This window comes from Vidua macroura, chromosome 5, assembly GCF_024509145.1.
Source record: "Vidua macroura isolate BioBank_ID:100142 chromosome 5, ASM2450914v1, whole genome shotgun sequence".
In the NCBI taxonomy this organism is placed as follows: domain Eukaryota; kingdom Metazoa; phylum Chordata; class Aves; order Passeriformes; family Viduidae; genus Vidua; species Vidua macroura.
The window spans coordinates 73,324,985-73,340,818 of record NC_071575.1 but is presented as its reverse complement, the minus strand read 5'-3'; the positions used below and the strand labels follow the sequence as shown (position 1 = coordinate 73,340,818).

The following is a 15,834-nucleotide window of genomic DNA, read 5'->3' as shown; positions in this document are numbered from 1 at the left end:
GTCAGGACAAAGCCCTTTGACTGCCCTGGGAAACGGGGAACAACTCCAGCTCAGGGGACCTCTGGACAGGGACCGGGAGCTGCTGGAGAGAGCCCAGAGGAATCCATGGAGCTGCTGCAGGGCTGGAGCCCCTCAGTTCCCAGGGATCCAGGCTGGGAGAGCTGGGAATGTTCACCTGGAGAGGAGAAGGCTCAAGGGAGAGCTCAGAGCTCTGCCAGGGCCTAAAGGGGCTCCAAGAGAACTGCAGAGGGACTGGGGACAATCCTGCAGGGACAGGACACAGGGAATGGCTCCCACTGCCAGAGGGCAGGGATGGATGGGATCTTGGGAATTAGGAATTCCTGGCTGGGCTGGAATTGCCAGAGCAGCTGGGGCTGCCCCTGCATCCCTGGCAGTGCCCAAGGCCAGGCTGGGCACTGGGGCTGGAGCAGCCTGGGACAGTGGGAGGTGTCCCTGCCACGGCAGGGGTGGCACTGCAGGGGCTTTGGGGTCCCTTCCCACATAAACAAGTCTGTGGTTCCTTGAACTTGGACATCAGCAGGAATTCCTCACGGGAAGGGTGATCAGACATTGGAAGGGGCTGCCCACGGAGTTCAAGGAATTCCTGGAGGTGGCACTCAGGGCCCTGGGCTGGGCACAAGGTGGGCATCGGGCACAGCTGGGACTGGATGGGCTGGGAGGGCTTTCCCAGCCTCAGGGATCCCGGGATTCTGTGAACTCCCAGCACAATCCTGAGCAGGGCGTCTGACAGCCCCACCCAACCCACACCTGTCCCCACCCCACGGTGACACCTGGGGCTCCTCCCCGCCTGGTACCGCAGGTCCAGCAGGTGACAAGGACGTCCCTCCAACCCTCCCGGCTGCGGCCCTGGGGCCCGGAGAGCGGCAGGTGCCGAGGAGGTCGGACAGGGAAGGAACTGGGCAGTGGGAACGTGGCAGTGGGAACGTGGCAGAAGGAACGGGCTCACCTTGATCCCCGAGAGCATGACGGTGACCAGGTAGAAGTCGGGCAGGAGCAGGGCCCTCACCACGCTGCCGTCCCGCACGTGCTCGATGATGGCTGCGGAGCGACACCGGAGCTCAGCCCGCTGGGCAGGGAAGGGGACACGGGGACATGGGGACACGGGGACACAGGGACACCTTACCATTGACGGGTTTCTGGTGCAGCGAGTCCACGAAGTGCCGGGGGTTCTCCAGGGTGTACTTGAGGTCGCGCACGGTGTGCGAGCCCGAGCCCTCGCTCCACATGCCCTTCTTGGCGCTGCGGGCCTGCTCCTCCAGCTCGGCCAGCCGGCTCTGCTCCGGGCTGCGGGACACGCCGGGACTCAGCCCCTGGAAATCCCCCTCTCCCGGGCACCTTTGGGGTGCTTCAGTGCTGCGGCCACCGCCATATCCCTGCCCGGACCGAGCTCCTCGCGCCGCCCAGCCCAGCGGGAATACAGCTGGAAGCGCCTCCCCTCCCATGGATCAGGGAGGCTGAGCCCGGGAGCCCTTCCAGAGGCTGCCCTGTGCACCACGAGGGAAAGGCAGCGGCGTTCCCGACTCCCAGCAGGGCACAGCAAGTCTGGGAGAGCAGGGAAGGCACGTTCCCTGGGAATCCATGGATCGTCCCGGCCCTGCACGCACGGGCGGCCACTGAGGGGCCCCCAGAGTGCCCACGACCCCCTCCCAGCCCTGGCACCAGCCCTGCCACAACAAAACTCAGGGATATTGAACAGGATTCCCAGAGCAGCTGGGGCTGCCCCTGCATCCCTGGCAGTGCCCAAGGCCAGGCTGGACACTGGGGCTGGAGCAGCCTGGGACAGTGGGAGGTGTCCCTGCCATGGCAGGGGTGGCACTGCAGGGGATCTGAGCTCCCTTCCCACCCAAACCCATTCCAGGACTCCATGACCCCACAAACGAGGCTGACCCTGCCCTGGAGGTGTCCTGCACCTCTGCAATGGATCCCAGGGCTGCAGCCCTGCACAGCCCAGGCCCGGGACGTGAGGGAGCCCGGGAGAAGCCTCAGCTCTGCTGGCACAGGGATCACCCCCCAGCTCCAGCAGCAGCAATGTCCCGGCACCTCCTCTCCAGCGGGAATTAAGGGGATTCAACCCCACCCCAGGAGTGACTTTGGAGGCTCCCGGCGAGTCCCTGCTCCCCAGCCCACGGACACAGCTCCGGTGCCTCGGCATGCAGGAAAGGAGACAGCCCCTGCCAGCCCCGCCACACCCCCAAAGCCCACGGGACACCCCGGGGACGCCTGTGGGATGTGGGCACCTCGGGAGCCGAGGGACAGGGCCTGAGCCCCGCAGCCGAGGGTCCCGGGGGCTCCATGCCCCGAACACCAGCCCAGGATCGGGATGGGGATGGGAGAGGGGCACCTACTTGTTGGCTCGGATCCCCTCCCGCCGGGAAGCCAGTCCTTCGGCCACCAGGGACTCGGCAATGTTCTCACCACTGGTGTCTGTGAGAGAGGAGAGGAGCAGGGGGCTGAGAGGAGCCACAGGGACACGGGAATGGGGCAGCATTCCCAGTGAACCCAGGTGAGCAGTGCTGGAACAACCCCAGAGCTCTCCTGGACACACCACTGCCCCCAGCCTGGGCTCCCTGGGCAGCCCCTGCCGAGGCCTGACCCCTTTCCATGGGGAAATTCCTGCTGATGTCCAACCTCACCTCCCCTGGCCCAGCCTGAGGCCGTTCCCTCTCCTCCTGTCCCTGTTCCCTGGAGCACAGCCCGACCCCCCTGGCTGTCCCCTCCTGCCAGGGACTTGTGCAGAGCCACAAGGTCCCCCCTGAGCCTCCTTTGCTCCAGGCTCAGCCCCTTCCCAGCTCCCTCGGCCTCTCCTGGGGCTCCAGCCCCTTCCCAGCTCCGTTCCCTGGACCCTCTCCAGCCCCTCCAGGGCTCTCCTGGCAGGAGGGGCCCGGAGCTGCCCCCACGATTCCAGGGGGTCCCTCAGCAGGGCCAGCACAGGGGACAGTCCCTGCCCTGGGGCTGTGCCCACACCGGGGCTGCCACAGCCCAGGGGCCATCGGCCTCCTGCCCCCCTGGCCACCCTGGGCTCGTGCCCAGCCGCTGGCACAGCACCCCAGGGCCTTTCCCAGCTCTCCAGCCCCCCTGCCCCAGCCTGGAGCGCCCCAGGGGCTTGGGCTGACCCAGGGCAGCACCTGGCACTTGGCCTGGCTGTCCCTCACCCTGCTGGCATCAGCCCACGGATCCAGCCTGTCCCCACCCCTCTGCAGAGCTCCCTGCTCTCCATCCTCCCCGCCCAGGAGCTGCTGCAGGGAATCTGTCACAGCATTCCCACATTAATGGTGTTTAAACCCTGACAAACTTCATCAGGAAACATTTTCTGCCTCATTTCTCCCGCCCGCGCCGTGCCAGGCTGGGCTGGAGCAGGGATGGGGACGGCACCAGGAGAGGCCCCAGCATCCCAACCCTTCCCAGCTTCATTCCCTGGCCCAGGCTGGAGGGCGGCTCAGCGGGACAGCAGAGCAGCAGCTCCCCAGATCAAACCTTGGATTCAGTGATCTTGGATCTCGGGGGTCCTTCCCAACCAAAATCCCAATCCCGTCTGCAGGAGGGGATCCCCATCCCAGAGGGCTTCCCAGTCCCCCGGCACAGCGGGAGCTCAGGAAAGCCTCATGGAACGCCTGAGCGGGAAGGGACCCACGGGGATCACCAATCCAGATCCTGGCCCTAACCTGGACATCCCAAAATCCCCCCCTGTGCCGGAGGGCGCTGTCCAAACGCTGCTCAAGCGCAGAGGCAGCTCTGACACCCAGGGATCCGTGGGACCTGGCAGCACCGAGGGTCCCACTCCCCTCTGGGCAGCCTGGGCCCCGCGGCGGGCACGGGAGGAGCTCCCTGGAAGGTGCCAGGACGCAGCAGCACGGGGAGCTCAGCTCGGGGATGGGCTGGGAGCGGCAAGGGGCTGCTGGGCAGGGCTCCAAGCAGGCTCTGCCCACCACACGGGCACATCCAGCTGAGCCCAGAAACCTCCACGGAGGGAGCTCCAGCCCTGCCGGGCGGCACTGCTGATCCGCTGGGAGCCAGCCGGGCCCTGCACCCTCAGATCCCGGGGCCAGAGGGAGCCTCTGCCCCATCCTGGGCCCCCTCCCTCCTCCCTCCAGGCAGAGCCCACTGCCCCATCCTGCCGGCCTCGGGATCTGCTCGGGGCCAGCGAGCCTGGCTGCTGAGCCCATCCCTGCTCCCGCTCTGGGAAAGCTCCTGAGTGCCACGGGAATGCCAGGAACGGCTCTGAGTGCCATGGGAATGCCAGGAACGGCTCTGAGTGCCATGGGATGCTCCTGAGTGCCATGGGAATGCCAGGAACGGCTCTGAGTGCCATGGGAAGCTCCTGAGTGCCATGGGAATGCCTGGAAAGCTCCTGAGTGCCATGGGAAGCTCCTGAGTGCCATGGGAATGCCTGGAAAGCTCCTGAGTGCCATGGGAAGCTCCTGAGTGCCATGGGAATGCCAGGAAAGGCTCAGAGTGCCATGGGAATGCCAGGAAAGGTCCTGAGTGCCATGGGAAGCTCCTGAGTGCCATGGGAATGCCAGGAAAGGCTCAGAGTGCCATGGGAATGCCAGGAAAGGTCCTGAGTGCCATGGGAATGCCAAGAATGGCTCAGAGTGCCATGGGAAGGTCCTGAGTGCCATGGGAATGCCAGGAACGGCTCTGAGTGCCATGGGAATGCCTGGAAAGGCTCAGAGTGCCATGGGAATGCCAGGAAAGGCTCAGAGTGCCACGGGAATGTTCTGAGTGCCGCAGGGAGCACCACCTGGAGCAGCCACTCCCCCTCTCCAGCCCATTCCCACATGGAAAACAGCCGAGTCTGCAGGGATGTGGGGCTGAGGGCACCCAACCCCACCCCAGTCCCCACTGGGGCTCCCCAGGGACTTCCCCCCAAATTCAGCAGCACCCCCAGCTCCTTCCCATGGGATTGCAGTGCCTGGGAGCTGTGTCCAAGCCCGACCGCATCCCAGATATCCCACGGCAGGGCTGTCCCAGCCCCACATGGAGCATCCCCCTGCTCCAGCAACAGGGAGGCTCTGGAGGATGAGCTGGGAGCCCAGATCTCATCCCTTGAATCCCCAGGGCACGGGAATTCCGGGCAGGGACAAAGCTGGTGCCTCCAAAGGGCCGTGGCTGATGGGACCAGGGAGGGAGAGCCCCAAAAGCCACCCAGAATGCTCAGGGCGGATTCCTTTTGGGATCTCTGCCCCTTCCTTTTGGGATCTCAGCCACAGACAAGCAAGAGATTTGCAACAACAGAAAGGATGGGAAAGGGAAAGCTGTGGGAATTCACCCAGCGCTGCTCCCTGTGAGCTCCGGCTCAGCTGGGATCAGCACCAGGCCAAAATCAGGAATCCATGGAAAAGTGGGAATGCTTCCTGCTGCTGCCACAGCGCACCCCAACACCTCCACTCTCCCGCTGCATCCCCCCAAAAGGTGCTTTGCCAGCTGGATTTGCGCTTAAGGCATTCCAGGCTGAGCCCAGGAAAGCTCCTGGAGCGGGGAGAGCAGGGCTGGAGCTGTGGGAACCCGGGGGGCTGGAGCAGGCACCCCTCACTCCCCTCCCAGAGCTGGGGGGGGGCATGGAAAAGTCGTGGAAAAGTGATGGAAAAGCAGGCAGGCATCCTCCTGCTGATGGCACATCCCAACACACCCCAAACCTCCCCTCGTGCTCCCCCATAGAGCCACCTTTTCCCAAACAAACCACCCAGAGCCACCTTTTCCCAGGTAAAACACTCTGGACCCACCTTTTCCCAAACAAACCATCCAGAGCCACCTTTTCCCAGGTAAAACACTCTGGACCCACCTTTTCCCAAACAAACCATCCAGAGCCACCTTTTCCCAGGTAAAACACTCTGGACCCACCTTTTCCCAAAAAAAACCACCTGACCCCCCCCCTTTTCCCAGGTAAAATACCCTGGACCCACCTTTTCCTAGACAAACCATCCAGACCTGTCCCCCCTTTCCCAGGTGACCCCCCCTTTTCCCAGGTGACCCCCCCTGACCCACCTTTTCCCAGGTGACCCTCCTTTTCCCAGAGAACCCACCCTGATCCACTTTTCCCCAGGTGACCCTGACCCCCCTTTCCCCAGGTGACCCCCCTTTCCCAGGTGACCCCCCCTTTCCCCAGGTAGACCCACCTTTCCCAGGTGACCCCCCTTTCCCAGGTGACCCCACCTTTTCCCAGGTGACCCCACCTTTCCCCAGGTAGACCCCCCTTTCCCAGGTGACCCATCTTTCCCCAGGTGACCCCCCCTTTCCCAGGTGACCCCCCCTTTCCCAGGTGACCCACCTTTCCCCAGGTAGACCATGCCGTACTCCCGGCCCTGCGGGGTCTTGTACTCCACGGTGAAGCACACCTCCTTCCCGATCAGCTTCTTCCGCAGGAACTCCCGGGCCGGGAAGCCCCAGGGCTGCCGGGAGGGAGGCGCCGTGAGCCGGGCCAGGGCTGGGGGGCACAGCCCCCGCTTCCCCGCCAGGACTGCTCTGCTGGGAACCGACTCCTCGGCAGAAACGCCCCACACGGAGCGACCCCGGGCGGGTTCCAGCGCCCCAAAACCGCGCCGAGCCCGGGAGAGCTGCCCGGGAAAGCCGGAGCGGCTCCAGCTCCCGTGGATGCACCGAGGGCTCCCGGCCGGGAGCACCGGGCTCTGGCAGCCCCGCGCTGGGCACGGGAGGCTCGGGAGGCTCGGGAGGCTCGGGAGCGCGTCCCCGGTGCGCGCTCCCGCTCCGGCCCCGGCGGGTGGGCGGGAGCGCGGCCGGAGGTGGGAACGTGACGCGCTCATAAACAATTAGCGGGGCTGACAGGCGTCACTTTGGCAGAGAGTGACATTTAGAGGCTGCTCGGAAGACAAAACTCCCCGGGGAGAGCAATTATCTGCCAGCGCTGCGCCCGCCGCCCCCGGCCCGCAGGAGGGGGGGGGGGGGCCGGGCCCCACCGGCACCGAGCGGCTCCGGGACCGCCCCGTGCGCCCCAACCGTCCCCCGAGTCCCAAACCACCCCAGTGTGTCCCAAAACAGCCACCCCGTACACCCCAAACCGTCCCCCGAGTCCCAAACCACCCCAGTGTGTCCCAAAACAGCCACCCCATGTGTCCCAAACCATCCCCTGAGTCCCAAACCAACCCCTGTGTGCCCCAAAACAGCCACCCCGTACACCCCAAACCATCCCCTGGGTCCCAAACCATCCCTGTGTGCCCCAAAACAACCCCCTGTGCCCCAAAACAGCCACCCCGTGTGCCCCAAACCGTCCCTCGAGTCCCAAACCACCCCTGTGTGCCCCAAAACAGCCACCCCGTACACCCCAAACCATCCCCTGGGTCCCAAAACAGCCACCCCATGTGCCCCAAACCGTCCCCCGAGTCCCAAACCACCCCTGTGCCCCAAACCAACCCCTGTGTGCCCCAAAACAGCCACCCCGTACACCCCAAACCATCCCCCGAGTCCCAAACCACCTCCCTGTGCCCCAAAACAGCCACCCCTGTGCCCCAAACCAACCCCTGTGTGCCCCAAAACAACCCCCTGGGTCCCAAAACGGCCAACCCATGTGCCCCAAAACAGCCACCCCGTGTGCCCCAAACCAACCCCTGGGTCCCAAAACAGCCACCCCGTACACCCCAAACCATCCCCCGAGTCCCAAACCACCCCCCTGTGCCCCAAAACAGCCACCCCTGTGCCCCAAACCACCCCCGAGTCCCAAATCACCCCCTGTGTGCCCCAAAACAACCGCTGGGTCCCAAAACAGCCACCCCATGTGTCCCAAACCATCCCCCGTGCCCTAAACCACCCCCTCATGTATCCCAAACTGTCCCATGTGCCCCAAACCATCTCCCAAGTCCCAAACCAACCCCTGGGTCTCAAACCAAACCCCGTGTGCCCCACAACAGCCACCCCACGTGCCCAAAACCATCTCCCAAGTACCAAACCAAACCCTGCACCCCAAACCATCCCCTGTGTTGCCCCAAGCTATCCTGAGTCACAAACTGCCCCCCATGCCCCAAATTCTCCTGAACCTGAACATGCCCTGAACCATCCCCCAGGTCCCAAAGCAACCTACGTATCCCAAAACAGCCACCCCGTGTGCCCCAAACTCTCCCATAGGCCCCAAACCACCCCCACGCCCCAAACCAGCCACCCCGTGTGCCCCAAACCATACCCCAAGTCCCAAATCACCCCCTGTGTGCCTCAAAACAGCCACCCCATGTGTCCCAAACCATCCCTATGTGCCCCAAACCAACCCCTGGGTCTCAAACCAAACCCCGTGTGCCTCAAAACAGCCACCCCTTGTAACCCAAAACAGCCATCCTGTGCACCCCAAACCATCCCTGTGTGCCCCAAAACAGCCACCCCATGTGCCCCAAACTCTCCCATATGCCCCAAACCACCCCCGTGCCCCAAAACAGCCACCCCATGGATCCCAAAACAGCCACCCCATGGATCCCCAACCATCCCCCGAGTCCCGAAGCACCCCATGTGTCCCACGCCACCCCCTGTGCCCCCCACAACACCGGCCCCGTCCCAAGTGCAGAGGGACAAAGGAGAAGATTCCCCCCAAAGCCCCGCTGGGGGCATTCTCTGGGATTCTCTGGGATTCTCTGGGATTCCCCCCAAAGCCCCGCTCGGGGGATTCTCTGGCATTCTCTGGGATTCTCTGGGATTCCCCCCCAAGCCCTGCTGGGGGGATTCTCTTGGATTCTCCCCCAAGCCCCGCTGGGGGCATTCTCTGGGATTCTCTGGGATTCTCTGGGATTCCCCCCCAAGCCCCGCTGGGGGGATTCTCTGGGATTCTCTGGGATTCCCCCCCATAGCCTCGCTGGGGGGATTCTCTGGGATTCTCTGGGATTCCCCCCAAAGCCCCGCTGGGGGATTCTCTGGCATTCCCTGGGATTCTCTGGGATTCCCCCCAAAGCCCTGCTGGCGGCATTCTTTGGGATTCTCTGGGATTCCCCCCCCAAGCCCTGCTGGGGGAATTCTCTGGGATTCTCTGGGATTCCCCCCCAAGCCCCGCTGGGGGGATTCTCTGGGATTCTCTGGGATGCCCCCCAGGCCCCGGCGGCCCCCGCGGCGCAGCACCCACCTCGTCCGGGGTGTCCTTGGCGTCGGGCTGGCTGGCGGCCGCGCGCCGTGCCAGGCTCCCCGCGCGGATGTTGCTGAGGTTGATCTGGCGCTCCGGGGGGGGCCCCCCGCGGGGCTGGCCCCGCACGATGATGGCACAGCCCGACAGCACCTGCGGGGACAGCGGGGGCTCAGGCACCACGGCACCGGCGGGGACACCGGGGGCTCAGGCACCACGGCACCGGCGGAGACACCGGGGGCTCAGCGGGCGCCCCCCGGGCACGCAGAATTCCAGGGGCAGAATTCCAGCGACGTGCCCGGCCCTGGCAGGGCTCGGGAACTCGGCACCGCTGAGCGCCGCGGGCACAGAGAGCCAGGAGCTGCCAGGAGCTGTCCCCCCCCAGCTGGACACGGGGCCAAAATCCACGTCCTGGGCTCATCCCCAGCAGGGCAGGGGGATCCTGCCCCCGTGCTCAGGTGAGACCCCACCTGCAGAGCTGCCCCAGCCCTGGGGACGCAGCAGCAGCACCTGGAGCTGCTGGAGAGAGCCCAGAGGAATCCATGGAGCTGCTGCAGGGCTGGAGCCCCTCAGTTCCCAGGGACCCAGGCTGGGAGAGCTGGGAATGTTCACCTGGAGAGGAGAAGGCTCCAGGGAGAGCTCAGAGCTCTGCCAGGGCCTAAAGGGGCTCCAGGAGAGCTGCAGAGGGACTGGGGACAAGGCCTGCAGGGACAGGACACAGGGAATGGCTCCCACTGCCAGAGGGCAGCGATGGATGGGAGATTGGGAATTAGGAATTCCTGGCTGGGCTGGAATTGCCAGAGCAGCTGGGGCTGCCCCTGGATCCCTGGCAGTGTCCAAGGCCAGGCTGGGCACTGGGGCTGGAGCAGCCTGGGACAGTGGGAGGTGTCCCTGCCATGGCAGGGGTGGCACTGGAGGGCTCTGGGGTCCCTCAGAGCTCAGCACAGCCGGACACGGGGTCACCTCTGTGCACACAGAACACCAAGGAGGATTTGGAAAATCAGGATTTTACACCAGATGCTTTTGGGATGAGCCCAGCCATGTCCCACCACAGCTTTGGCCCCGAGAGCTCCGAGCTGGGCACTCCCAGCCAATCCCCTCTCCCAGGGCTCCCTCACACCCCCAGACCCCACATTCCCAGCCACATTCCCCAGGTCCTGCAGCAGGGCTGGGCTCCAGGCCAGCAGCCAGAGTGTGCTGGGATCTCCCTGTTCCCAGGGATCTCCCTGGAGTTCCTGGGAACTCCCTGACCCTGAGGATCCCCCTGTTCCCGAGTGCCTCAGCACATGTCACAGCTGAGACAGCCACGACACACAGAGTGACACCACACAGTTTCAGAAGGCTTCAACCCACACACAGCAACACCACACCTCAGAGGGCTGCAGGCATCTGCCCTTGCTCTGTACCCCCCCTTTTATCCCCCCACGTTCATGCCTGGCACCTGTGTGCCCTCTGTGCCCCGTGTGGTGGCTCAGCACACCTGGGCACTCCATGGCTCAGTGCTGCCAGTGCTGCTCACCTGCTGCTCACAGCTGTGCCCACGGGGATGGGGCTGGGGCAGCCCCACGGCCAATCACCCAAACTGCACCCACACCCAAGGATCTCCCTGTTCCCAGCATCTCCCTGTTCCCACTGCCATCACCCAAACTGCACCGACACCCAAGGATCTCCCTGTTCCCGGAATTTCCCTGTCCCTGGGATCTCCCTGCTCCCAACAGGATCTCCCTGCTCCTGGGATCTCCCTGTCCCTGGGATCTCCCTGCTCCCAACAGGATCTCCCTGTTCCCGCTCCCAGCTCTCTGGGGTCAGGTTCCAGTGCCTGCCCTGGCTCCTTGCCACCCCAAATCCCCACGGATGCTCGCAGGGATCCCAAACTCCTCCAGCTCTGTCCCATCACCAGAGCCAGCCCAGCCCCGTGCCCAGGACACCGAATCCCTCAGGATGAGCCCTGCCGAGCCCACCCCGAGGCGCTGGGTGCCCCTGCACCCCCCACCCCCCGGAGCCACAGCAGAGCCCGGAATGCTGCGGGAGCCACCGGGAATTGCGGCCGAGCTGCGCCCGGAGCGATCCCGGCAAAGGCCCAGTGCTCTGTGCTTAAGGACTTAGAGGTTTCATGGCTGTAATTAACCTTAATCTTTAATTTATAGGGCACAGGGAGGCCAGGGGATGCTGGAGCTGCTCTGTTCAACCCCCAACACGAGCCTGGGATCCCAGGGTGGGATCCTTGGTGGAGCTGCTCCGCGTTCCAGGACATTCCATCCCGGCTCCTGATCCCTGTGGCCCTGTCCCTGCCCACGGAGTCGCCACACGCCCGCCTGGCTGTAGGGATCCCAGCTGGAAAAGTGCTCCAGGGATCCGTCAGTGACAGCAGTGGGATCGGGTCACTGTCCCAGCCTGCCAGCAAGAGTCACCCCTGGGCCCATCCGTCCCACTCAGGGCTCCATCAGAGAAATCTGGGCTTAAACCAGGCTTAATCCAAGCTGGAAACAGCTCAGGCACAACGGGGTGCACAGCCCCAACTCGTGCTGCCAAGGCGGCTCCAGGGCACCAGAGGGGACGGCACCGAAATCCCACAGGCACATCCAGAATCCAGAGCTGCCCCTGTGGGGCACAGAGGGTTAAAAACCCTGACAGGAGTGGGAGGAAAATTCCTGCTCTTCATCCCCATCCTGCTGCCAAACTCCTGCTCTCAAACCCTGTAGTTTCACTGTGATTGCAGCAGGAAGGTGCAAAAAACCCCAAAAACCTCGAAGCTGTGATGGGAACCACAGCAGAGCACGTGGCTGGCACCACAGGGAGCCCCCTCTCCCAGGGGAATTTTGGGCTGGCTGGCCTGGGAGGGCACCACAGAGCACATCCCGGGGTCTGGGGCACAGGCACAGCTGCCTCCCAGCCAGCAGACTCCAAAATCCTCCCCAAAATCCTGCTGCGAACCCACATCCCCGTGGATGGAGCCGGACAGGCGCAAGCAGCCCAGGTGAGGGTTGTCCTGAGCATGCCAAAATCTGCAGGCTGGGCAGGAGGCAGGGCGGGGTGGCAGCAGCAGATCCCCCGTCACCAGTGACACAGAGCACGGGGATGGTGCCAGACCAGACCTGCAGTGTCCCCAAACCCCCCCGGTGTCCCCAAACCCCCGGTGTCCGACCACACACCCCCAGTGTCCACCCCCAGATTCAGCGTCCAGCCTCAGATCCCCAGCGCCCATCCCAAACCTTTGGGATCCATCCCTAGATTCCTGGAAGCGTCCCCAGGCTTCCAGGCTCCTTCCCCCGGTGTCCCCAGCACGGCCCCAGGCTCCAGGCTGCAGTGACACCCCGGGAACAGGTCTCACTCCCGAGGCAGCAGTGGGTGCAGGGCTCAGCCGAGACCCCCAGATCCACCCGGACTCGGGGCTCTGGGGAGCTCGGGGGCACGGCAGGGAACGGGCAGCGGCGGGACAGCACCGGGAAGCGACACGGGACGGGGACACGGGACGGGGACACGGCGCCCGGGGCTGAACCCGACCTTCGCTCTCCCGGCCCCGCGGCCGGCACACGTGGGGAGCTGGCGCGGGGGACCGGGACGGGTCCCGGTTCTGGAGGACGCCATCCCCGCGCTGCCCCGTGGGGACCCGACCCGTCCCGCGGGGATCCCGTCCCGCGGGGATCCCGTCCCGCGGGGATGCCCCGGGAAGGGCGGCGAGCGGAGCACGTGCGGCACCCCCGGGACGGCCCCGCTGCCGGCGGCCCCGCGAGGCCGCTGCTCCGCCACCCCTCGGGGCTCCGGGCGCTGCGGGGCCGGCAGCGGAGCGGGACCACCGGCTCCGGTCCCGGGACCCAAAGCTCCTCCTGCCCCATCCCCGCCGCCGGGACGGCACCGGGACCGCGCGGTGCCCGGTCCCGGGACGGCGTGGGGGACGCGGGCTGCAGGGGGATGCCAGGCTGCAGGGAGAGGTGCCCGGGCCGCGGGCGGTAACGGATCAGCAACTGCCGCCGCACGGGGCCCGGGAGCACCGGGCGGGCTGCACCGGGCTGGGGGAGCCGGGCACCGGCCGGGGAGCGGACAGGCTGCCGCTTAGCGGGAAGCGGAGCGGGGGGGGGGGGGGGGGGCGGAGCGGGGCCCCGGAGGAGCCCGCGGGACACGGGGGCGCCCGGTGACCGGCGAGGCGCGGGGTCGGTGCGGGGAGCGGCGGGCACAGCCCTTACCATCTTGACGATGCCGCGCTGGACGACGGGCGGCGGCGCGGAGCCGCCCTGGCCGGGGTTGGCCGCGGAGGCCATGGCGGGGCCGGGCGGGCGGAGAGGCCGGGTCGGGCCGGGCCGGGCACGGGCGGCGGGAGCGCGGCGGGGCCCGGGGCGAGCGCGGCGGGGCCCGGGGCGAGCGCGGAAGGGACCGCGGGGCGGGGCCTGAGCCGGCGGGGGGCGCGGCCTCGGCGCGGCCCCGCCCCCCGGCGCGGCCGGCGGCCAACGGGCGGCCGCTCCCGCCGCGCGCGCCGCCCCGCCCCGCCGCGCCTCGGCCAATGGCGGCGCGCGGCTGGTGACGTTCTGCACCCCCCCCGCCCCGCGCGGCCCCGCCCGGCCCGGCGCGCGGGATGGGGGGGGCGGGACTTCCGGGGCGCGCGGCGCCAGGGACACGTCGGCAAAGGCCGCCCGCGCGCGCACGTGGCCTCGCGCCGCGCCGGGGGCGGGGCCCCGCCGGGACACGCCCCCTTCCGTCACCGGGAGGCGGGGCTTGACGGGGACACGCCCGTTTCGTCAGCGGCGGGGGCGGGGCGGTGGTCCCGGGGGCGGGGTCGCACCGGGGGGACCCCAGACCCAACCCCGCCCGTTCCAGCCCATTCCATTCCGTTCCATTCCATTCCATTCCATTCCATTCCATTCCATTCCATTCCGTTCCATTCCCTTCCCTTCCATTCCGTTCCATTCCATTCCATTCCATTCCGTTCCCACAGGGCCCGGGGGATCCCCCGGTGCAGCCCCCCCCCCCCCCCCACGACACCCCCAGTGACCCCCCCGGGCCACCGGAGCCGCCCGCTCCCAGCCCAGCCCCCCCCACCCCGTGGGTTTGGGGGAAAACGGGGGGAGAATGGGGCACGCAGCTCTGGCTGGTTTGGGGGCGGTGGCAGGGACGGCCCCGCTGCCCGGGGGTCGCTCCCACCGAGCACCCGCGCCCCAAAACCCCCACGGGCACCGCACCGTGCCGGGGCCGCCCGCGTCCCGCGAGGGGACCGGGGACAGCGGCGCTGCCCGGCGAGGTGGCCTCGAGCACCCGGTGTCACCCACGGTCACCGCGTCCCGGCTGGGGACGCTCGCGGTCCGGACACAGCTCCGGGATGTCCCCCCCCAGGGGACACTGGCACTGCCCACCCCTCTGGGGGTCCCTCCCGTCCCCAGGTGACCCCGAACCCAGCCCGGAGCGGGGGGAACCGGGGCTCCCTCCCGCCGTGTCCCCCCGCCCCTCGGGGTGCTCCGGGTGCCGATCCCGGTGTCACCTCCGCCGGCCCCGAGCGGAGCCGTGTCACTCCTGGGTGCCAGGGGACGATTGGAGTGGCCACGGAGGGAATCCAGGGGATGGGAACGGGAACGGAGCGGCCCCGGGCTGGGAGAGGGCCCCGTGTCCCGCAGGTGAAGCCCCCCGAGTGTGGGGGCGATCGGAGCGCACCTGGGGCGACGATATCCCACCGGAATCCGCCCCGCCGGTGTCTCCCGCTGGGCACGGCACGTTTCCCCACCCTCTGGGGTTTTATTTTGGCCGTGTTTTGATGTTTTTTTCCCGTGTTCCTGATGTTTTCCCGTGTGTTCTCACTCCGGGGTTTGTCCCACACGCGCAGGTCCCGGTGCAGCCCCCGCCCCTTTTCCGGAGGGTCCCGGTGGTCCCGCTCCAGGATTTCACTGCACCGCCTGTGCCAGAGCCTCCCGACCCATGAGGAATCCTCTTCCCACCCTCTCCCTACCTGCCACAACATTCCACCACTTCTGATCTCCCTGCTCCAGCATTTTAGTGATAATTTATCAATTTTTTTTGTTGTTTTCTCCCCGTTTTTAATAGTTAGCCCCTTTTTTGGGGGCAGGAAATCTCTGCCCAAAAACCTGGAAAAGCAGCTCCATTGTCCTGATCCATGGAATTTCTGGGCCCGCCATATCACTGTCCCACCTTGCACCTGCATCCCACCAGAGATGATGGGGACGACACCTACAAGCCCCTAAATTGCCTCTTTTAGCCCAAATCCTTTAATAATCATCATTTTGATGGAAAAGAAAGTGAAATTGTAGGTGGGAACGTGGGGATAGACTCCGTTTTCTTGGTCGGCTGAGTCATCTGGGCTTTTAACTTCCACCCGTGCTTTCTGCAGGAGAGAAGAATGGGATTTTCCAGGCACCCTGCTGCTCAGTGAGGAACCTTCTGCAGGGAGAAAGCCCAGAATGGTGCAAAACAGCCTCGGACGTGCAGACAGGAGCGACAGAGGGAGGGAAATCAGGGAATCCTGGAGTGGTTTGGGTGGGAAGGGACCCCAGAGCCCCTGCAGTGCCACCCCTGCCATGGCAGGGACACCTCCCACTGTGCCAGGCTGCTCCAGCCCCAGTGCCCAGCCTGGCCTTGGGCACTGCCAGGGATGGGAATGCTGAGTGGATCCCCTGGGAGCTGCACCTCATCCCTCTGCCCTCCCGGCCATCCCCGGAGCTGGCTCTGAGCTGGGATGAGGAGAGGGAACACCAGGAACTGGGCGTGGAGCACCGGAACGGCCAGGTCTCCTCTGGGCAGGGCTGGGAATTCCCAAATCCAGT

At 66.1% G+C, this 15,834-nt stretch overlaps 1 protein-coding gene across 1 annotated transcript in view; it reads right to left on the bottom strand.

Annotated features, from left to right (window-relative positions):
- SND1 (staphylococcal nuclease and tudor domain containing 1) overlaps positions 1-13,386 on the bottom strand; it is a 75,145-nt gene extending 61,759 nt beyond the window's left edge. The window contains exons 1-6 of the mRNA XM_053977064.1: positions 13,255-13,386; positions 9,074-9,223; positions 6,290-6,410; positions 2,367-2,445; positions 1,145-1,305; positions 968-1,059 (exon numbers count right to left, since the gene is read on the bottom strand). Coding sequence (XP_053833039.1) covers positions 968-1,059; positions 1,145-1,305; positions 2,367-2,445; positions 6,290-6,410; positions 9,074-9,223; positions 13,255-13,329 — 678 coding nt within the window. The 5' untranslated portion in view covers positions 13,330-13,386. The remainder of the gene's footprint in view (positions 1-967; positions 1,060-1,144; positions 1,306-2,366; positions 2,446-6,289; positions 6,411-9,073; positions 9,224-13,254) is intronic.
- Between the last annotated feature and the right edge of the window lie 2,448 nt (positions 13,387-15,834).